The sequence below is a fragment of the Bombus terrestris genome, chromosome 18 (genome assembly GCF_910591885.1).
Source record: "Bombus terrestris chromosome 18, iyBomTerr1.2, whole genome shotgun sequence".
Taxonomy (NCBI): Eukaryota; Metazoa; Arthropoda; class Insecta; order Hymenoptera; family Apidae; genus Bombus; species Bombus terrestris.
Window position 1 is genome coordinate 2,175,893 of NC_063286.1, and position 24,187 is coordinate 2,200,079.

The 24,187-nt window shown below is 39.7% G+C and overlaps 3 protein-coding genes across 11 annotated transcripts in view; 2 read left to right on the forward strand and 1 right to left on the reverse strand.

The window, feature by feature from the left end:
• The window catches only part of LOC100645268 (serine/threonine-protein kinase KIPK1), a 77,265-nt gene extending 61,228 nt beyond the window's left edge, over positions 1-16,037 (reverse strand). The window contains exon 1 of one of the 2 annotated variants that reach the window (XM_048414104.1): positions 15,911-16,037. The gene's annotated coding sequence lies outside the window, so the exon portion shown is untranslated. The remainder of the gene's footprint in view (positions 1-15,910) is intronic. The other variant, XM_048414105.1, reaches the window with a different exon arrangement.
• LOC100644384 (cardioacceleratory peptide receptor) overlaps positions 1-17,577 on the forward strand; it is a 39,927-nt gene extending 22,350 nt beyond the window's left edge. For 6 of the 8 annotated variants that reach the window (XM_020867519.2, XM_020867521.2, XM_003402078.4 and 3 more), the window contains 6 exons: positions 6,130-6,265; positions 9,987-10,184; positions 11,473-11,567; positions 11,955-12,210; positions 15,102-15,282; positions 15,947-17,577. In XM_020867519.2, coding sequence (XP_020723178.1) covers positions 6,130-6,265; positions 9,987-10,184; positions 11,473-11,567; positions 11,955-12,210; positions 15,102-15,282; positions 15,947-16,142 — 1,062 coding nt within the window. In that variant the 3' untranslated portion in view covers positions 16,143-17,577. The remainder of the gene's footprint in view (positions 1-6,129; positions 6,266-9,986; positions 10,185-11,472; positions 11,568-11,954; positions 12,211-15,101; positions 15,283-15,946) is intronic. The other 2 variants (XM_048414114.1, XM_048414115.1) reach the window with 2 other exon arrangements.
• A 130-nt stretch (positions 17,578-17,707) lies between these two features.
• LOC100645966 lies at positions 17,708-23,372 on the forward strand. The gene is made up of 7 exons (XM_048414116.1): positions 17,708-19,247; positions 19,642-20,592; positions 21,325-21,445; positions 21,505-21,662; positions 21,805-22,006; positions 22,339-22,424; positions 23,043-23,372. The coding sequence occupies exons 2-7, from the start codon at positions 20,423-20,425 to the stop codon at positions 23,278-23,280; spliced, it is 975 nt and encodes a 324-aa protein (XP_048270073.1). The 5' UTR covers positions 17,708-19,247; positions 19,642-20,422; the 3' UTR covers positions 23,281-23,372.
• Positions 23,373-24,187: the final 815 nt, after the last annotated feature.

Consider the following 24,187-nt stretch of genomic DNA (forward strand, 5'->3'; position numbering starts at 1 on the left):
AAAGTAGGATGAAAATGAAAGAAAGTACATAAATTATAGAGGAACGATTAGAGAAGCCTTCTTTTTCATTAACTTGATTAAAATTCATTGTCGCTCCGATTAATAGGGACGGGGAAAAGTCAGTACCAAAGGGATGTATCTGACACAAAGCACAACGCTGGTGCATTTTATGGGGCCATGTTTTACAAAAAAAAAGATCCATGGCTGCAATGGAGTTATCGTCTCTCGACTGACTGAACTTTGCAGTTTTATCGTTTAAAGGAGAGCGACCCACGCTCAAACGCTGCCATCGTAGAAATGCTAATCGAGTGTAACTGTGATCGATTACAATTTGCAATTGGAAATTAAACGAAATAGAACTTTAATTAGAATTGGAGAATTTCAACCATTGCAACGGTACTGTCCGACAGAAAAGTATTTAATTCGTACATAGTACGTTGCAGTATACTTTTCCTATGAGAAACGTGCTTTTGATATAACAAAAAATTATATTATATAAATAAGGACTTGCGAAATTATTCATACTTTATTCGCCCGACGAGAAAATTGTATGTTTCAATTCGTATTATTAATTCAATATTCGTAGATTTTCAGTATGTCCGACTAAATACCTGGTCGCGTTAAAATTTCACTGAATAATATAAACGCTTAAATCTTGAAATTTCCTGCTAAACGAAATACTCTCGTTCTTTGAACTCTGCTCGTGTCTCTTATCGTGTGTACTTTATTTTAAATAGTTTTAAATTACAACCACCGAAGTAACAAAGTAAGAGGTTGCATAAATTGCTAAACAAGGATGAAAAATACTTACTTGCAAGGGTCTATCGCGATTATGCCTGTAACGAAGCAATTCAGAGGCTCGCGCTGGAAAATGGTCGGGAAGGGAACGACGAGAATTTCCTCCCACGCGAACAGAGGTCAACGACTGACTTTTCGTTTCAATTTCTCTGGATGAACAAGAGAGCTAGGGGGCATTGTCGTTTCATCAGATTTTTCGAGGGTAACGAGTGCGTTACTGGCTGGGATACTTTCTTCGTCTTACTCGACGGATAGTTGAGGGGAGTTAAATAACAAACCTTTCGTCACGTTTCCACCGAATATCCGTTTAACCCTGGGTTTATCCTTTCGTTTTCACGGAAATTTCATTTCCAAACGACCGAAACTCGCTCTCGAAAGTTTCTTATTACGATCGGTTATACCATGAAATGTCAAAAATCGAATAAAATAAAATTCCGCTCATCGCGTCCGTTTACTCGTTTTGATTTTTACCGATATCGACATAGCATTGCTTTATTCTGTCCAGGTTACTGTTCGCGTTTAAATATTTGGCCGTCTTGTCTGCGATAGTGAAATTTCATATAAAGAAAAAAGAACAATAATATCACGCTCAACTCGTATCAAAGAATATTTATGAAACTAACAAACGAAGATTTAAATAGTACGCCATCTCCCTGCCTTATGAGTCTTTCAATTTTAAAATGTAAAAATGTAATTTTAAATTTTTATTTCAAATAGAACGTAATTCACAATTAACGCCACAAAGGCAGCTCGATATACTAGAACATGAGGTGTTCATAAGACAAACGGCCGTCGTATAAAGTGAGACTAATGTTCACATATTTCTTTTTTTCGCTTTGGAAACGAGAGGGACAGTTCGAATAAGACTCGTACGTACTGCGATACGAGATGCGAATCGAATTTACCTCTTCATGGCACTTTGCGACCTCTCGTGATATAAATCTCACGCACGTCGAGGGAGCTTCCCGACAAATGTCTCGCAAAAGCCGAAGAACATTTCTTCCTAAATAGTATCAGCCAGAGAGAAACGAAGTAAATTTCCACGTCTGCAGCGATCGCAATAAAATCTTACTGAAATACCCGCAGAAAAGAGGAACAAGAGCAAGACCTGTGACAATCGATATATCTACTTCATCCCAGATTAGCTTTATAGAAGAAGACGTTCCGTGGAAGAAAGCTACGACGAAGCTGAGAAATAGAGAAGAAAAGACACGTCCACATTGATAAATCACATTTTAATATATTTCGCGAGATTTCTGGCGTCGTTTGGTACACCTGCTTTCCGCTCTGTTACATAATTTCCTTCTTAATCCAATCACGAAGAATTTATAATATCCAATGGAAATCGATTGGAAATTCCAGCGTTATTAAATATTCGATAATTTTTAGGTCTCTGCCGAATACCACGGTTCTAGAATTTAAGATTGAACATCCCGATAAGCGAAATTTGCAGTTGCAATTTCGAGCATGGAAAAGAAACGGCACAGAAAGATGAAATTCAAAGGAAATTGAAGTTTAGGAAGCTGTTTCAACTTTTTTTTCGCTTTCGACTTTTTATCGATAAATGCGAATTCAATCTGCAGAATCAGAATTTAGATTGCTCTCCGAACTGACATACGCTGATCCCTTTTTGCATTAAAGCGAGTCGATATCCTAATTGACGAGAATTACAAACGAGCACATAGGACAGCCTGTTATTACCAATAATATAACGCACTTAATATCACCCAACATATTATAATCTAACATTGATGTGTCTTTAGAGACCGCTGTAATTATACGTCATTCCCATTCTTCAAATTTTTCCATTTTTTCGCTATAACAACTTTTAAATTCCGCTTTTATTAATATAATTGACTTGTACTAAATATTTGTCTAATTTCTACGCATATTTTCAGATTCGTTTTAAACGATATAATCGCGATAGTCGAGACTCATAATTATGTTAATAATATTTCAAAATGTCTCGTATGATCACACATGATATATGTCGCCCAAATACGTTCAAATAGTTTCATGATCTTGTATAGTCACCGATGAAGAGATTCGAACATAGATTCGATCGTTTCAACTGTCTGCCCTGTCATTTCTCCGTTATTGAGAAGAGCGAGAGAGCGCGCAGAGAGCTGGAGGCACACGCGCGATTTGGAAGCATAAATTTAGTGCTGTGTCGGGGGAAAAAAAGGAAGGCGAGAGTGGCAGTTACGCAGACCTCGGTTTTCGTCGATTCGGCGATATTTTCTCGCCAATGGGAAGAAGGTAATTCGCTGTTCGGAAAGAAATACCCGGACCAAAGAGCCCTCCGGCCGGAACGTGTAATCCTCGGATTTGAAATCTACTCGGTGAACTTCCCTCCAACGAATCTGCCCCGAAAAATTCGCTAAACTAGATTCGGGGAAATCTTATTGCCTCGCGAATCGAATCACTTTAAGCTTCATCCTCGCCGAAAATATACGCCGGCTGCAAATATGTATCGATTTCATTTACGTATAAAAGCTACTATCTAACTTTTTAACCGAAGATCGAGAAATTATACCGTGTCCTCGATAAGTATTTTTCATGGTCTGATTTTCATTCCGCGACTACGTTAAACCGAAACAACTATAAATTACACGAAGCAGTGTGAAACTGTTCTGTCAAGGAATAGTTGAGCTGGAATCCATAGGAAGCTGTTACATGCCAGGTAAAGAGCAAACGAAGTCTAACCAGGTATCCAGGTGAGACACCATGCGAAAGGCGTGGATAACGTAGCACGGACCGCTTTTCTTAGCCTATTGGCTCACGCATAAAACACCGCCATTCCGGTGCAACCTCGTCCTCCAACGTTTCTCGATATTATTCCTAACTAATTTCTAGTCGATAGAATGCGGTAGATGAAAAACGCAGGAGACAAGGAAGTTAAATTAATTCGCGAGGATAACGTGGAATCCACGCATTCGTCGTTATTACAGTGGGATATTTTAATTTCGCTAACGAATCGCGATACATTGCTGGAGAAGTCGATTGTTCGATGCGTCGACGTATAATTAGTATAATAGTACCATTAATCGCAATATTAAAACCTAATTCTGCTTTAGCATCGTTACATTACGTTAGTCGAATGAATTATCTCGGAATTTGATGATCCTACAGAGATCGGATTCTGCAGTCATGCGATAAATTGCAACGCGTGGTGCGATTCCGGGTCTGTCCACTAAAATCGGGTTTGATGTAGGGTAACGAACAACGTGAATCAAATAATTGGAATAGCAGCGAGTTTCTACTCGACGCGACACCCACGGCCCTTTTATTCTCAAGGATAAAGAACAGCGACGAGTATTTCTATTCTAATCGAAGAAGAGAAACGTGCAGGGAAGAGCCGCGCGAACTTCTTTGCTCCGTAGTTTTTCCGGCCTTGGCAAGCGCACGCGGCTTTATCAGAGAAACGAAAGTTTGCTAGGTTAATTAAACGTCTTTCGTACAGACACGTGCAACGAACGCGCCTCGAATTCCAATTGAAGCTGATTTACGATTCATGACCGAAACAGAGCGGATAGGATCAGCTAAATAACGGCATCCTGTTAATCGGCCTCGCGCTAGCCAGCCTACGCATAATTGATTCCAGCTCGATTAACAAATAGTTGCCAGCTACCAGGCGGCAGCGTGTAAATTTAGTAATTACTTGAATGTATACGGTCGCGATCGAGCCAATTACGAAACGATTAAACACAGTCTGCGCCAAGTACCGGAAGAGGTTCGTGTATTTGCAGGAATAACTTTAGTTTAGTTTCCACGAACGTATCGCCACGCCACGATCGCGGTGGTGGGTAAACCGATTTAACTGGAGGATGTATAATCGGTATACTCGGTGTGCACGAATCCCAGCACGATGGACCGTACGCGCAGCTGCGATGCAAACGGCATAAGTGCGTGCTCGCCGCTCGCAAGTGGTTCCCTATGGAATCTACAACAATAAATTTCTGTCTCAACGATCCACCCACCTTGCAGTTGGATTCCTACATGGGCGTACTCCGAAATGGAAACTAATAATCTGTCATTGAATCCAGAAAGGCAGGGGGACAAATTTCGCGGAGCCACGGAGCAAACACGTAGAGATATCGGTCATCGATTTTCCATAAATGACCAGTGTCATCGAGTACGGGAAGAAATATGTTTAGCCGGATCGGGAACACGGAAGTTTCCCCAATTTTGCGGCTGACGTACTTCATGATTTCCGTAACCTACTTTTTCTCGCGCGCTTGCGCGCCCGCCTTCGAGAATTTTAATAAAATTTACGGGAAACTCTTCTCTGATATTCATCCGAACACAGAATAAATTACCACTGGGAATGAACTCTCATTTTCGCGCATCGTCCGAACCCAGCTAATAAATCGTCACATCCGCAGCTTCGAACTTTCTAACGTCGGCGTTACAAATTATTATGAATACCAAGTGTCTACTAAACGATAATTGAGAAGACTTCGTCTGGATTGCGGTAATACTGAACGCTTCATGTATGTTGATGATCTTTGCGATTCTAAAACCTTGAAATTAACTTTGCTTAAATTAATTAGACCGAAATTACTTCGTGTACTGTGTATAATACACGTCAGACATAGTTAAATAAAAGAGGACATCTCGTTCGATCGTCGAAACCATTCAAAATTTTTGTCGCGCGTTTACCTTTACCGTCAAAGAGGGCAATTAGATGTTGGGTCTTTGGCGTTTCAACGGTAACAGAAGGAAACTTTGACCGTTCTATCAAGCCGTGGGCCGCGAGATCGCTGAATCCGAGCCTGAATTCCGTATTGTTTTTTAATAAATCCGGGCAAGTTCGTTGCAAATTACTCGTTTGCTCGCTTAATAATCCTGTCACGGTGGAAATTTCTCGAAGTAGTGACCCTCGTTCTAGATCTCCGTCGAAGAGGCTGCCGCTGGCAGACGGAGCTAATTCTTAACGAGTATCGATCCCAAGCCTCCGCGATTCGTTGTCATCGTCGCCGTTGTGAAACTTCGCCCTCGGTGACGTTCCTCTTACTCGTAATTATATCGCTAATAAATATCCTGCACCGTACGATAGGCGTTGATTTACGAGGGTAGGCTGCGACCAGGCCGGCCCTACGAAAAGTCCTCGTTTTAGGACGCTTTTGTCGTACACCCACGCAAAACGAGTCAATTATCAAGAAGATCGTGTCTCTGGTTCGACGAATGGTTGAAGATAAAATGACACGGCTTTTCACTAATACGTATTCTCATTGTCATCGACGATCCATTTCCAACTCCTGCCGTCGTCTCTAACATCGTTCCACACGTCAAATTTCGTCACGCTGTTCTCCTTTCTTTCTGTTGCAGACGGAACAATTCACGGTCTTGTGGCTGCTGTTCGCGATGATAGTCGTCGGGAATATCGCGGTGCTAATTGGCCTGCAGTGGGGGAAACGGCGTAAGACGCGCATGGATTTTTTTATCAAACAGCTAGCGTTTGCGGGTAAGTTGATCCACTTTCGTTTCGAAAGTCCCATCCGAGTTAGATATATGGGGTAATTTCTGTTTACGCGATGATCCGAGCGAGTTTGCACTTGGTAAATCGATGCGTCTGATTTCGACGAAGCAATCGAACTGGCAGAGTGCAAAGGACCAACGTTTACGCCATTCGACGATCCGATCGAACGCTTCCTTGTCCATCAGACTTTCGCTGAATCAACCTGATATCTTCTTTCATCCACGATTTTACTCAGCGTTTATGTCATTCGATTCGAACGAACGCGTAAAGAAGGAAGACCCGAGAGCGATATTCCGAAGACGATTCGCATGTAAAATGGTGTCGTATGTCAAGCACGTTGTAAAACAGCCAGTGTATTTTTGTAACTTTGTCGTCGAAGTTTCTCAAGTCTGACACGTCTCGGGACGGCATTTCCCATTTTTCAAACGACTCGGCTGTAACGTTGAAAAAGAGCAGCGAATATTTCGGATGCTCGAGAAGCACCGACCAAATGTAAACATACCGCGAATAAAAACCGAGTTACAGAGCTATAAAGATTTACACGCGCGTTTTACGTCTTCGGCGTAAACAACGATGAAGCATCGGCTTCGTCGAGATGTTCGAGATGCAACGTACCTAATTATGCGAACTTTGATCCGACATTCGAGTCATAGACCTCCTCGAGGCCTACATTCGAGAGCCTCGCGCGTATAACGGTCCTGTTTCAATCTTTTCAAATCCTTCCTTTCCGCCTTTTTTCCCTCCTCCGGTATTATGTTTCTCACGGCATCCGCCCGAAACGCATCCATTGTTCGCGTTGAAAAGCTCGGCGCCAGTGACCAAAGGCAAACACGAACACAAGCGGTCGTAACTTCAAGGTGGCCTACGTCCGTTAGTTCTCTCTCGAAGCGTTTCACGGCCACCGCCGTACCTGGTCTCTTTCTTTCTCTTTTTTCTCCTCTCTTTCCTTGGAGAACAAAATGAAATACCGTGCATCATATAAACGCTTTCTCAAATTGCACTGTATCCTATCTTTTCACGAAATGGATTTAATCCAAGAGAATCTGGTATCGCGATTTGCTTCGCGTACAATTGTTTCGTAGAAAGAGGGAACTTCGTCGACCGTAAAGTTATCAATATTGTGCTTTTTAGAAGAAAATCGAGTTTCCAACGAAGGATATTTATCATGGTGGAAACGAAAGCAGAATAAGTTATCGAGTTGAGCGGAAATAACTTTATTTATACATCGAGACCATTTGCATCCAGTCAATAATCATTACGAACCCATTACGAGTGGACCCATTGGAGTGGACAGTTCGCCGACCAAGCGACTGCTTGCGATAATATTAGTATAAATGTCAGCCATTCGGAATATCAGACTTGGGGAGAAAAAATTCAATGGACTGGACGGCTTAATTGGCTAAAGTAGTTGTTCAACAAAGCAAGAAATTCGAGCTCGTGTTCTGGATCCAGTGGGCCAACAACCTTTCTCCGTACATTAGAAGCAAACGATTAGTATCCCTAGGAAATTCAACTTGATCGCACATCCGAAGGAATTGAGAAGTTTTCCCCTCTCGAAGCAAACTTATTTGCTTATTCCTATAATATAGAGTTATCCTATCCAATCCGACGAACATTCGTCGCGAAATAGTCGATCTATCCTGTTCTTCGTTATTCCACTCTGACTTACGAGATGTCATAACTTTAGACATTACTCTGTTACTGCCGCTTTCCTTCGTATTCTTCAGCGTTGTATTCTTCCTTTTTACCGATCCTTCCTTTTATACATTTTTATACTAGCAACAATGAAAACAGGTAGGAATACAAAGCAATCGAAACATCAGAGGGTAATAGGCTATGGAATATAACGATTCGATGGGCTCTTTTGTCCCATTTGTCGCGAGCCTTTTGATAGATTTCCGGAACGATGCTTGTAAAAGTTATTTGCACACTAGAAAATGTATCAAAATATTGGCGATACCGTTTTATGCCATAGAAATGGACGAACGTAAAAAAACACTCTCCCATTTCGTGACAATTGCCCGCTCCGTTCTCGTAAATGCACAAACATACCTGTATATCGGAAAGCTCAGCTTCCGTTCTTCTTGCGTCGAAGAGAGAAAGAGAGAGAGAGAGAGAGGAGGAAAACGAAAGAAGTGGAGCGAAATCGTTCGTATTTTACTCGTATTATCGTTCCAGAGTATATTTCTCGCGGAACGGTTTTATCGGATCGAGGAAAGGTGCATTTGTCGTTCAACGAGTAGGAGCGGTCTGGAAAAAAATAGGGTTTGAGGAATAACGCGAAGAGACACGTCGATCGCAAAGAAAAAGGGAACGTGATAAATTTAGGGATCTCTTTATGCAAGTGGCCGAGGATTAAGGGACTCGAGCTGAAAGTCGTTTAAAGGCGTAAAAAATTATCGACGAGTTGTATAACGCGTATGAGGTAGCCGACAAACAAGTCGGCGAGAGATAATTCGACGGACAATGCGAAGAATCTCATCTTGCGTGTGAAATAAAAAATCGGGAACGGAACTTTGTCGACTGAACGGTTCGTAAAGTCGGACGCGACATTTGCATGCGAATACGGTGACAACGGAGAGACCGCAATTAAGCAGCTGATGGCGGCGGCTGGGCGTCGACGAAATCTGTAAACGACCGTGCTCGTTTACGAGCGGGCAACCGCGGCATTTGATCCGTTGTCGTAAAAGAAACGCGTGCAATCGCAAGGGCACGCCATAAAACTCAAATTCGAGCGCAATTTTTATTCTTCTATCGCGCGTCCCAAGCCGATAAATTACAAAAGAAGCGTAAGACGTAACAGTTCTCACCGAGTTTGAGAAAATAACGCGGTGTAATGTAATAAAAGATGTACCGAGAAAATTCGTGGTCGATCGCGTATCAAGCCGCCTCGATTAATTCGTCGAGCTGGCAAAGATCGGCCGCATAATCCGCGTTATTATAGGGCGATAAATCCAAATCGGGTTTCAATATCAGGGGTAATGTATGATCTGAGACCCGATCGTTTCGCATGGGAATTCGTAAGATGAAATCTTACTTTCGAGGGTCTTTTTTATGGCTAACCGAATGGCACTTCCAGGATCGCAACACTTTATATGATATCCTTTAAACCACCTTTTTATGGCTCTTCTCTCGTCCCACGAAAAATCACAGGTTATTCGTAAAATATGTGTTTCAACGTTTCCTAGATATCTAAGCGTACGTAAAGGTTGTACGATTAAAACGATATAACGCATTGATACGATATACAAATTGTTATTTACATAAAATATTATTTATAGGAAATGTACAAATTACTCGTATTTAAATTGTGAATTTTACTTAATTTTTTCAAATCCACAACAGCTGGTTTTTTCCTGGAATCTACGTGTTCGATCGTGTTTATTTTCCATTGCACATTTGTTTCCTGTTGTCTCGTAAAAATTTATAGAAATATATATACAAAAAAAAAAAAAAAGAAAAAGAAAGAAAAATAGACTGAAAAAGACTTTAAAATGGATTTAAAATGATCCACGCGTTGTTGGTCATGATACGATTTTTTATAGACATTTTAAAAGCGTCGTTGTGGTTAACGAACGTAATCGCATTCTCCAACCGTTAAGTTCGCTCGTTCATTCATTTGCAAATTAAGTGAACGTGGGGTGGATACTGTTTAATAATAGCATTGCCCATGAATCATCTCTCCACACTAGATATCTCATTACAGATTTATTGGTAGGCCTGATATCCGTGCTAACGGATATAATTTGGAGAACGACGGTGACCTGGCACGCGGGCAACGTTGCCTGCAAATTGATAAGGTTCATGCAAGCCGTCGTTACGTACAGTTCTACATACGTACTTGTCGCATTGTCGATCGACAGATATGACGCCATTACCAGACCTATGAATTTCACCGGCAGGTGTAAGTATATAGTAGTTTGTATATAAGAGTAGGTATCCCGATTGATTCCGTTTGCTCAAATTTAACGCGTATTCCATCTTAATATCATATAATTAGAATAATATATTTCAATAATATAATTCTAACTAGATTGTAGATATTTCTACAAATTCATATTTCTATGAATATTTTATCTACTAATTCTTTTATAAGGAGTACTATTGTATGTTTCGGATATTTTACATATTTTTGCATATTATGTGTATTCTGTGCATTGTTTCATTTTCAGATTCCCCATAAATGCATAAAAACCCGCAGTCTATTTATGATTCTCAAACTTTTAATTGAACGTAAAGAGGATACTATATTTTACCGTAACTTCTTGACGTTTCATCAAATTTTATACCAATACTACTAATTATATTATTGTTGTATCTTCAATACAGCGCTATTTTCGTGTTTTTTTTTTTTTTTTTTTTTTTTTTTACTGAGAACGACTGGATATCTAAATATTTAATTAAATTTTAAATAAATATTTTGCCGGAGAGAATCAAATATCGCAAAACAAGCGTAACAAGGGTTGGTAATATGAAAAGTCCGTTTTCCAGTTGGCGATTTTTGTACGAGCATCTGGAGTTTCTCGGTACATATGTATTTACCACTGGCCATGAGATCACTCTCGAGCGGTAGACTAGCAAACGTAACGGTTTTATTTCTGCTTTATTTCATTGGGTTGTAACGTAGCGGATGTCGTAAGAAGCGTGGCTGCGGATCGAAAGGTGAAAACCCACGGCGAAATAAAACGACTACGGGTACGGTAATTACGAGCTACAACGTCGTCGATGACGTGACATTAACGAACTCACTTTCAATAGTCTCAGTGTGAATTCCGTATTAACTCAAGATGATATTTCACGAGCGATAATCGCGATATTCCTTTTAATCTCGTTATCACCGCGAGTTCCTCGAAGCGTTCACAGCAACGAATAACGGTGCATCGTTGCGTTAGAGAGACGAAATGCTTCTCGAGGAAGTTCCTTTATTGCGCTATCGCCCACGATTACGTTCTTTCCTTCTTTCTTCTTTTTTCGTCCGTGTCACTCGCCAGCTGTCGTGGAAGTTTCACGAGCGCGAAAACGAGGAAACTTGGCGATACGCGACAGTCACGGATCCGCGAACTTACATCTGTTCGTATGTCTCGTACCACCGAATGCGCCATGACATCGAATCTCCTCTAGAATTGCATCGCCCTACCCTTCTGTAACCACGTGAAATCGACCTAAGACCGGAAATTCAACTTTAATCGCAGGGTGGAGAGCCAGGGCTCTGGTGGTAGCTGCCTGGGGTTTGTCGGCATTGTTTAGCGTGCCGATTATTTTCCTGTACGAGGAAAAACGCATACAGGTATACAGTAATTTGCCATTCATCATATAACATTCATAGTTGAGAAACTAGATTAATTATGCTCGAATTATGCTCGTTTCCGTTATGTTTCTCGGATTACATATTTGCAAGCAGATCACTGGATTCTTCTTTCTCTTCGCAATTTATGTTACTTAGGAAACACATTGCAGAGACGGAAAATATTTTCATGCGATTTAAATCTTTAATTCTGATTTCGTTTAACGTTCTGTAAAGGAGAATCGATTTTAGCGAACGTTAGTGTGCAATTCGAAGCAGAACTTTCTTTCGTAGCATTTCGTTAAGAATTATACATTTAAACGAACACCGTTGGCCTAGTTTTGGTAAATCGGTCGTACTACGAGTATAATCGGCAGGATCGTTTACCAGGGGAAGACACAATGCTGGATAGATCTGGGATCTCCTATGCAATGGAGGATCTACATGAGCCTGGTCAGCTTTACCCTCTTTATAGCCCCTACTCTGATAATAGGAGGCTGTTATGCTGTGATCGTAGCTACTATATGGTCGCAAGGAGGGGCATTACGTCAGGGACCTACTCGAGACACCAGAAGAGCATCGTCCCGAGGACTCATTCCCAGGGCTAAAGTTAAGACGGTCAAAATGACTCTCGTTATAGTGTTCGGTGAGTAAACCAAATCATGTTACGAGTTTTACGAATTTGTAACTATAATCCCAGAAGCCGAAGCGAAATATTATCTACCTCGCTGAAGTATCGTTGCTCAGCAAAGTATTTGGACACTCGCGACAGAGGACTTTGATGTTCATATTATACGCGTTATATCGTATAAAACATTTTAAATATAACGAGACGCGTTATGTTTATTTATACCAGTGTAATAACGGTAGCGCAGTTCCTTAACAGTGTTAATGAAATTTCGTAACACGCACTTCGTATAAGATACATAATATATTTATAAAAGGTGTGTACAAGCGTTCAAATACTTTCGCGAGCCTGTGTATATTTGAAGCTGCAAATCCGTGTGGCGTATTTAGACGACAGATTTATGTCGCGTAAAAGAGGGTAATCGCGAAACTTTCGGTCATGCCAAACTTCGCGACGTCTAATTCGTGAAATGTATGTTAGAACACGATTGAGTAGTTCGCGAAAAGGAAAACTATGAAATTACGTGTCAGAATTTTTGACGTCGTAAAATATCGAAATCCGTACCGTAAGAGGTACAACGATAAATAATTGAAACTTCTTGATACGATCGAGCTCGTTAATCGCGTAAATCGTCCGATACGACGGCATAAAAATTTAATGAACATACGCAGTCGAAGTTTGCAACGACCAAACTTGTCCAACGATTGAAACTGTGTTTAATCGGCTACGATAAAACGTAACGTCCTTTCCATCCCTGCTTCGCCCTTTCTCTGTACGATTATATTTGCACCGCGTAAAAAGCTACGCGGCTAAGGAGATAAGCGAAAATGGTTCTCGACCTCTGTCTCAATTCCCTCCGACTTTTCTCACGAATCACTGCTCAGAGATACATACCGTGTACTGAGAAAAGTTGTGTCTCGTGAGATCGGTGCAGGGAATCCTTTAGATTGAATTTTCTTTCGTGATTTTAACCGGTGTCGTTTCGTATTGTCAAGTATTAATTACTATTCGTTTTTCGAGTATTTTCTTCCAACCATAACGATTCCTGACGGTGGTAATTTTCTAAATTAACCACGGAAAGGAATTAAAATGAAAGTATCATTTTTTATGTGCTCGACAAATGCGACGTCGAATGGTTTTAAGACTGCTGCAGTCTTTTGCTCACGTTCGATCGAATCGTGTTCTCCTATAGTTTCTCAAATTCGAGGAAAATATGAAAGAATCGTTATTAAAGTGTGTGATTTTTCACTGATGATTATCTTAAAACGTTTGAAATCCTCCTTCGGTAGAAACTACAGTGAGACTGAGAATTAAGAATTCGAAAACTGCGACAGATAGTGTCAAAGTTCAAACGAAATTATCTTCGCTGTAACCAAACTAAAGATCCTAGGAAGAAGATGACAACTTGGTTTGTATTTGTCAAAGTCTCTGTGGAAGCTTCGAGTCCTTGCTTCGCTCAAAGCACCAACCTCTTTCCTTCGTTTCTCGGGGGAACGGGTTTACGTGTAGCAGGAATTGCCTGGTCTAATCAGATTCGTTTCTCGAAGATGTCTCGGCTAAAATTTCTTCTTTTTTAGCTGACGAAGATCGTTCTCAGCGGAACCGATCAAATGAGATCGAGTTCTGTCCACGCAACTCCCTTTGGTGTGCTGCTGCGAAACCGAGGAAACTATCCAAGTGGATACACCGCGTATATTACAATATTTTTTCTACGAAACAACCGATGTAGGTCGATATTTTGTATTAAAAAAAATTATTTAAACGCTTAACGCGATATTCTCGCGATTTTTTCTTTTTTCTTTTTTTTTTTGTCACCATTGATCGTGCCATGATCACGCGATGCTTAAGCATTGCGACCGAGTTCAACAAACTCATAAACATTCAGTGTTTCTCTCCATATAACAATAAAAGCGTTCATTCATTAGTACAAGCAGGGCGCGTCGTAGAATGCCCTCCTTCATGCAAATCTGGGAAAGCTTTTACGCATTTTGATTATTCTCGCACTGTGTGTGGTCCGTTCCGAGACAAGAGATCCTCAAGAAGTATGTTTGAGTCTTAAGATTCGTTTAGCAGAGTCTCTACTTTTGTCACTTTGTTCTAACGCAAAAGTGATATTTTTTTAGTTCGTTCATTTTACCGATCGAAACTTGCAAATCTAACAAACGCGTATTCAAGATAATATATGCACTCGTGAAGCGTGGAAGTATCAAATGACGATTAATCACGAGAAACAGAGGCGAAACTTCTTTATCTGATAAAACAAAGAAATATTCGAAAGATTTTAGGACAGAGATCTCCTACCATTGTTCAGCTGACAGACAAGAGAAATTAAGACTCGTGAAACGTTCGGTGCTCTGCCTTACGTTTAGTTGGGCAATCTTACGAGTGGATGAAAGGTCTTGAATGTTGAGATCGCGTTATTATCCTCCGCTGTTTCCGATGTATTTCACAGCCAACGCCTTACACCGAAAGACTTAAGATAAGACTTAGTTACGTACATTTTACATTATACATTTCCTTCCTTTCGTCGTAATTTCTCGTTGTAGGATATTACTATATATTACGTATTTCAACAAAGAGGTCATACCATTTCACGACAATTTATTTCACTCGATTACCAGGCCCGAATATCCATAGCATGAAGGGAGAAGCAAGGATCTCGCGCGACGTTTCACGATTACGAGAAAATTGATTTAGTAGTCATCTCTTTTACGCTACGATACATTCTCCGTCTCTTAAAAGTCGCATGCGTTTCTTTGTTGCTTTGAAAGAACGATTCAACGAGAGTTCGCAGGTAGATAATATTCTAAAGCTAATTGTAAGGATAAAAATAGACGTTTCTATCGAAAATGCTACAAATATACTATCAAAGACGAACTTTCATTCAAGTAGATTTTTCAATATTTCAGTATTCATTCTTTGTTGGAGCCCGTACATAGTGTTCGATCTGCTGCAAGTTTACGGATATGTACCAGAGACGCAGACTAACATCGCCGTGGCCACTTTCATTCAAAGTTTAACGCCTCTGAATTCGGCGGCGAATCCGATTATATACTGTCTCTTCAGCACGTCGTTTTGTAAAACCGTACGGTGAGTTCCTAAAACGCCAAAACCCCCCGAATACTCCTATCAGAGGTAGAGATAAAGTACCGCCTCGATGTTTGAACAGACCGAAGAATTTAAACCGAGTAGTTTCCTCGACAGAGAAGAACTTAGCACGAGAAAGCTTAAAATCGAAGATTAGTTTCGATGTTCGAAATTTAAAAAGTACAAAGCATTCCAATATATTCTATCTGTTCTGCTGTTCATTCTTGGCAGTGATAATTCTTTTCCTTTTATCCCCAGCATGTAAAATAGATCTTTTACGTCAAGCATGGATTACATAAAACTATATCAACCTGGACATGTTATTAGTTGGGGAAATTTATAACTAGACTGCGGATTTTATACGTTTATAAAAAATTGTAAAACCTATAAGGTATAAGCCAGTCATGATAGAGTATTAGATCGCATTATGTTTCTTAGACTGCAGACTTGAACGATCTACGGTGAACGTGACAAGTATTCATACGGCGGCCAATTTCAATAAAGACCTTGTAAAACTTTGCTTATTTAAAACATTTTAACAAACTTAACAATCTGCGGATTGAATTTCTTTAAAAAAATATTATTTCTTCGTATTTTTTAACGGAATATTAGCAAGTATGCAAAAACTTACCAAATATAAGTACATACGACGATTCTGGTTCCATAGGAACATACAGGCGATCTCGTGGGTTTCTGGGTGGTGTGCAACGAATCCCCATCATTGTTTCGGCACCGGTGCTCCGAACAGCAGCACCAGGACAACAGTAACGACGTCGTTGACGGCGCAGTCTTCGAGAAGAAGCGGGCACATCGCCATGATACACTCCGCCACCAGGAAACGTGTTATGGTGTCTCTGGTTTAAGGAACGAACGATGGGAACTGTATCTAGAATTCATATTAGATATACGTAGAATTCTTCCGCCTAACAGCTCCTGTCGAGCTTCAACAAAGAGGCCACAAGTATTACGAGTCTGCGAAATTATGTTCGATACTTCGTCTACGTTTCTCGAATCGCGACACACGAATCTTTGAATCGTCATTTAACTTTTTTCTATCTTCTCTTCGATTCTTTGTCTCTTCTTCGTCGAGAATTCAAGGGGATACGAAATGAAATTGGGACTAGTTGTTGTAATACAAAGTACAATCTACGTGTTATGCAATGAATATTAGAATCATAATTTAGGAGACCGCGGAGAAATGTGAATAAAATAAGTTTTTTATTCCCGCATTTACGTGATCAGTATTTTAGGCGAGATCGTGCACGGTCCTCATATTTTTCATCCTCTAAATGAAACGTAACATCTTATTAGAGAAATTTTCAAAATGTCAAAGTTATTCCGAATTGCGGTATTTGTACAAGAACTTTACTAATGACGGCAAACGAAGGCCAAATAGCGAGATACGGCTCTACGATCGACCAGGAATATCATTTCGTTAAATAAACTCTGATTTAATGAAGCCGTTCGCCAAGTTTCAGGAGGATGAAAGGAACATTAACCTGGCAATTGATCAGCCTATGTGGAAAATGATACGCTCAAAGTATACATGTACATATATACATAGCGAACGAACGGCAGCTTCATGTGTATATACATATGCACGTTTTACAGTCGCGCACGCACACACGTATACATATTTGCAGGCAGGCCAGATACACACCTACACACGTGAAACCATAAATGTATAATATATTCATGTATTCCATCCGTTCGCGATCGACGCGAAAACGCTCAGCCCTTGAGGTGGGCTATTTTGTTAGCGATCTACGGGAACGATAAATCTCTACCAGCAAGACAATTCCTCGTATCGATTCGCATCTCTACGAACAACACAGTTGTGCAACAAATTCATCTTTGTACCTTCGGGCGATCGCGAACTTCTCTATTGTGAACACTCTATCAAGCACTAAAATGAAACTGCTGCAATGAAAACAGCTTCGTTCGAACATGCGAAAAGATTTACCGTCCATGAATCGGAACGGGACGATTTAATTGTTTAATCGACCACTTGAACTTTCGTACTATGCATTGTGTTTCAAGGTTGAAAAGCCCTTTTATGACGCAGTTAGATGTTACGAACATGCTACGTTTAGATACCAGTATAGTTAGTAGATGAAGCTGTATTCGTAATTCCTCTATTCGCTATTTATTGCACTCTTCTATTAAAAAAAGAAGGAACAAGAATAAGAAATAAGTTACGAAAGATAACGTGTCACTACGTCTTCTTGCGATATAAATATTTTCACTGTGCACAAAGTTTGTACATACTGTCGAATAAACTCGTCCATAATACCCGTATGTAATCTGTTCCTCACTTTCTCCGCTTTTAAATTCCAGGATAATATTCTCTGAATAAATCTCTATAGTATTTTGTCGTCATCCTCGTCATTCATCAAGAATCCTCGTAATCCCCGAAGCTTTGACAAATCTTCTGCTCGAGCAAGATTACTTTTCACCTATGATTTCTCGGCATGGCCAATTACCGTGTTCGGCGATCGCGAGAGACACGCAATTGGGAGATATTGCCTTCTCGACGATCGGTACAATTAGCTCGCCTCAAACGCGTGCTAATTCACAGCGAAACGCAACCGCTCCATTTCTCCGTTCGCTCTTCTCGCCCGTTTTACGTAATTTCGTGCGTGGCGCGAGCTCGTAAAGAATTTACGAGACCAGGCTACGCACATGGACAAATCACGCGGAAAGAGCGGAACGTCCACCATGAAACGAAATAAAATTTCTTCGCATTCCACCATTTCCTTTTACGGCCTACGCTGTACCGGCTGTAAAATTCAACGGCGCGGTGGCGCCGTGATAAGTCGGGGATGAAACGACCATGCCACCCTTTTTATTGCCGCTTATTTACTCTATTTCCGAGCGGGACGATTCGCACCGCGATTCTGCGACCAGAGAATTAATTTTGATCCAGCTCCCTTTTGATCCAGAGGAGAATGATCTCGTATGATAGATCACGAGGTTTCTAAAACATCGGTCTGAGCCATAGTGAATGGAATAATTCTAGAGCATTTCAGTGCTTATTAAATAATGTGAAACGTAAAGCGGGAAGTCTCTTTAACACGAATACTTTCTTCTCGTTTTGTAGCTTTAGTAGTAGTTTTAACTCTGAACTGCGTTACAATAAGGAAGCGACTCCATCTTTCAATAATAATTTGAATATACCAACAAAAATCAACTCAAAATTAATAAAAATCAAATCGCTTTTTAAGCTGCGTTATGAATTTATAGTTAATTATGATTTGAATACGAAACCTGTATCCTTTCCATCTTTTTACATTATATGAACAAACTATTAAAAATTTGGTATCAAAGATTACAGACAACGCGATATGTAGGTCGATCTTATGTGGGTAGATCAAAGCAAACTTGTAAAGAACGTCTATAACACCTGTCAGTCACATTGTCGTTCCGTTTCTCCTCTACAAAAAATTGTGCACAATTTTTTTCTCCGCTTTCGTTTGCTTGTACAGAACGTAAAGCTATTAACAGACAGCTGACAAGGCACGTGAAGCAACGCACTTTAGTTTGCACCTAAAGTCGAACAAAAGATCAACGAAGATCAACCGCACGAGGAGCCATCAGAGAAAATTTCAGGGTAATAAGGCCGCGCGTGAAACCAGTTCGTTCTGTTTTAGAGGACCACTCGTAGTATCATGTGAAGACGGAAGGAGCGAGGAACGTTTCTCGCGATCCCGGACGCGGTGAACTTGTCGATCAGTTTCACACGTCCTCTCAGATCACGGTTCCTGCGATATTGACAATCGGATAAGGCGAACGGAAATCTTGTAAATCTGTCGCATTATCTCCCGAGTAGCTTATTTCCAGGATGTCTTGTATTCATTATCGGCAAGCAAACCCTCCAAAAGAAAGAAATTACTTCGATGGCCAATACAATCGCTATGTGGCTCACTCTTACTCGCCGAGAGTCACGACTCCGGAGTCTTATAGAAGCGGTACGTATGGCGATCAAGTTCTCAAGTACAGCCAATTAATCGATCAACCTGTCAACCGGCAAGACGAGTTAACTCGTACAATTTCTTTATTCAGAAATCCTTTTTCTTTTTATGTATAGCGTAATTTTTGTTACGAATAAATAGAAAGGCTCGTATTTTGCAGGAAAGCAAAAGAATACTCTAACATCTGCTTAAGTTATGAAGTTGTGGATTTTATAACAATGGTTGTTTTTAATAATGTCGTGTTAAATTTGTATTTCGTAATTGTAAAAGTTCTTGATTTATGGACGATCCGATTAACAGGTTAGAAGAGCAGTTAATCAGTAGGTTCAATTCATAGGACTCGTTGAATTAATCGTTCTGTACTTTAGCGTTTTCTTTTTTGTACTCGCAGGTTATTGCGCCGGATGGAGGACGCTGGAATTTCAGGGAAACGGCGCCGAAATTCCGACGACAGGTAAAGTGGAGCATTCAAAACGAAAGTTGGCCAATCGATCTAGCTAATAAAATTCTTGAAACGTACACGTGTGCATTCGTCCATGAATAAGGGAATGATCCATTTGATACTTGAAACATCTTCTCGATGTCGGCTGTTGTGAGCATTATCCATCCCGGCATCGATCGCTCGTTGATGTACTATTCCCTCGAAATGTTTTCAATGTATACTGCTTTTGACAAATAATATTCATTTTTTCACACAAACGGTATATATTTTGCGTTTTACAAGTTACGTAGGATGTTTGCTTACCTCGTGTTAATAATGTTAAAATAATAATTTTATAGATGCAAGTGTAATACGGAGTAGAATGTTTCTTAGTAGAATATATGGATAAAGGCTTAGCTTTTCTTCTGTATTTTTTCATATACTTCTCATTTGGTGTTTTTGGCATAAGTTTTATATTTTCGTCACCAATAATTCCAAGATTAGTGTTCGTTTCATGCAAGTGTTAGGTGGTTGCGAATAACCAATCGCTATTGTGAAACTTGTGAACATAATAATCAAGACTGCGAATATCGATAAACCCATTTACGTAATAAATTACAACGAACGTTCTTTATCAAAGGAAATTGAGATCTCCGGCTACAATGAAACGCGTACAATTTATTAAAATGGAAATTTTTCTTCTTTCTTTATCTTGTTAGCGAGGGGTGATCTATCGTATGGAGACGCCCGAATGCAAAGCGGAAGGATGACACCGACGTTAAAGCAAGAGACAATGAAACACGGGGACACGATCACGCTCGAAAAGATACAAACGAAAATCAAGTTCCTCGAGGACAGCAATATAGTTATGCAGACGCGCAATCAGAATCTTATCACCGAGAACAAAGCCCTCGCGTCTCAGTGAGTATTAATACGCGAACAATGGACAACCTTAATCGATATTCTTCCGGCTTGCACGTGAATACACAGATCGCCCGATGAGAAAGGTGATTGAGAAACAAAGAGCATGATTTTTTGCGGCTTGGTCATTACTTGCGTCATCGACATCGATCGTCTTAAAATGCGAATTTTTCTATCCTTCGACAAATTTTAAAATAATCTTCAGACTATTTTATCAGATACCGTACCGTTACTACGTCTCATAATTTTCTATCTGTTCTATGTGCTATCTAGTTTCTTCAAACAGTTTTCTTTGAAGTTTTCTATCTACGTTTCAAAGAGGAAGAAGATCTTATTTTATTTATGTTCTGTGAAGTTGGTCGCGTCGAACTTTGTTTATTAAAGTAATATTATTGAACCTCTTTGTATAGAAGCCGAATTAAAAAATAAACCTTTATGGTAATTTTAATTAGTGATAATGAAAATGCTTTTAACTCGTATACGTAGAATAAAAATCTGCCCTGCGAAAGATACAACTAGTCGAGTTTTTCAATTACTATAATTTTTCCCCGACGTTGTCTCTACATCGATGTCTAACCATGGTTTACGTTTCGCATTCTGGTTTCGTATTTAATGACTTTCAACTGGCTTTTCTTGCACAAGCTCATTTTCCTTTCTTCTCTTTTTTTAACCGAGAGGAAGTATTCCGTGCGTCGAATAATCCTCGTTTCTAACGTACGGTCCCTTTGTAAGACTCAAAGAGGAACGGGACGAAGTGAAAAGGCTAGAGAAGAGGCTGACGTTGCTGCGAGAGGAACTTGATTTCGAAAGATCGAAGATCGAAGGGATGAAACAAGAGGCAGAAGAAGTCAGAGTACGAACTTCCACGCGGTTAGCTTCTTTAAGAAATTGCATTTCACTTCGACTTTTCAGAAAAGGCAAATGCCGACGGTTCAAACAAACGGAACGTCGACAACGAACATCGTAATATCTAAGACTGATCGTGGAGTTCAAGTCTGGGCGGTATGCATGGCTTGTCAAAGAAAACTGGAAAGTTGCGAGAAACAACCACCCACCGTCATCATCACCAAGTAAGTATGGTAGCTTCTACATCGTTATCCTTCCTTTTACCTTGAATGGTGTACGTTCGTCAGGATAACTCGAAATATACGATCGAACGAACGGACAGCTTTGTTCGAAACGATCGATCTGATTGAGATCTGATTACGATAGATCGGAATTGGAAGTGTTGGAAAAAGATATGCAGACTCTTCGAGATACTATAATCGCGCGAGAACAAGCATGGGACAAGGCCATGGAACGCGAGCACAATTATAGGCAGCAGTTGACGCGACTCACCACGGAAACAATCACGGCTCGTCACCTTTCTGACACGCGCTACGAAGAGCTCAAAACTGCGACAAACGCGCTGCAGGTAATAATTGCAAGGGTTTGCACTAATGAGGAGACAGCCGTAATTAAATTACATTTACCAGAAGAGAAGAAAAGGTATACAATAGCCCGTGGAAAACTTTTGTGCGTACGTCGTGTATGTTGTATAAAAGAATTTGAAATTTCATTGGCACTGTAATGAGATATAGCTTCCATGACTATATTGTTAAGAAACCAATCAGAAAATAGTTGGTTTACTCAAATTGCTGAAAAGTGCCTCTTAATTGCAAACCTTCGGTTATTTGATATCGCGATAATTAAGATATTATTAGGCTACATCGGCATATCTAACAATTCCAATTGATTCGCTTTTAGGAAAAAGAATCAGAATTTAAATCGACTCAAAAGGATAACGCATATCTACAGAAATTGATCGCAAAGATTTACAATAGCTATCAAAGGTAATATAATTCTCTATAGTCATCAAATTGCTACTGAACATTCTCATTCTTAACCTCATTCTTGCGAGTAATCGTAATAATCGTTTGAGATTAAAGGTACGAGGTTATAGGGAAAAAGAGAAAATGAAATAAATCCACACACATATTCATTATAACGATAAAAAGAGCATAAGTAAGAGGAAGGGAAATGCGAGAAAAAAAAAAGACAAATAGTATGGCGTAGAGTTCTCACTTTTTACCGGGACATCGCACCGCAGCCCCTATCTCTAAAACCAGGTTACACTCTCCGCATTTTAGTCGTTTCATTAGCGAAACGTCCGCCGTAATGTACCGCCGAGAATGTCGCTTCAAATTTCGCGTTAAGAAATACGAGCTTCTTTCTCAGCGCTAGACACGGTGGATTCTCACTTGTTCTTAGTTGTCTGCACGTAAAGGCACGCACATTATAATACTTTCTACGATATAACAAAATCATGCATTACAGCATCAAACACAAATACCAATACATATAGTACAACAAATACCAATAGATATAGTAATATACATTGCGGCACGTGTATTCTAATTTTATAACTAATTGAATCAAGCCTGAATTGTTTATTTAATTTGTGATTACAGAGGGCAAGAAGGATATCAGAGAAGCAGTTTGACAGCTGATATTAATGAGAAAGATCAGAGATTTATCGAAGACATTGCTCGACGAGCATCCAGCGGAAAAGGCAAACAGAAACCAAAATTGAAAAGTTCCTGTTCGGAAAGAACCGCACATTCTGCCGTTTATCAATACAGTCCTCGTGATAAAAGTTCGAGATCCGCTAAGGATCAAGCAGGTTGTTTAAAAGAACCGAAGCGCTAATAATAACTCCTTCTTAACGATATCAGGATCTTTTATTGAAAATAAGAAAATATGAAATTTGTACATGCCAAAAATACAATTTTTAAGCTAAACTAATCTTTGATTTCGTTATTTTAATCGCATATTTAACTATGGCTGAAAGAACAATCAATATTTGGATTCGTCTGGACTAATCTAATAATCCCCATAGGGAATTTTATGTAAAATCAGAAGGTAAATAGATACCATCGATATCGAAGGCGATAAAGCCAATATATAGCTTCATAGTCTTTTCATAAAGACTCATTACTATAAAATTATGAACAATATAGAAACAATGATATCTTACCACAACACCTGTCGCGGGGTAACATAAACAAACGTCTAATCACTTCGACTTTCTTCACTAAAATGACATCCCGCGCCCCGCCGCGTTTGCTCAGTGAATTTTGGTTAGCGAGAAATAGGGAAACCTTCCAGCGAGTCAAACGTACAGAAATACGAATTTTCAAATGTCAAATTTCTGATAATTTCTCATTAATGATAAATTTTCAGTAATGAGCATATTTATGTTCCAAACAAACAAATAATACATTAGACCGAAATACGCAAATATGAGTAAACGCAAACACGTGTAAGCTAATTAATTGAAGCTAATTAATTTAGATGAACAAAATTTATGCATTTGAAATGTGGATACCTGCGTTTAGAGATTTAATATACGTCTCATTGCTTAATTCGATTAAATAAAATTGATTAATAGATAGAAAGTATAAAAATCATAATTTTTAGTCTGAAACAAAGTAGTATTCTAGGTCAGAAAATTTTAATTATATCTTACAGACGGAAAAGGGATAAACGACACAGAATAAACGACAGATAACACAGAATGCATTTTGAAGCTTATCTTTGTATATTTTGTCCATAA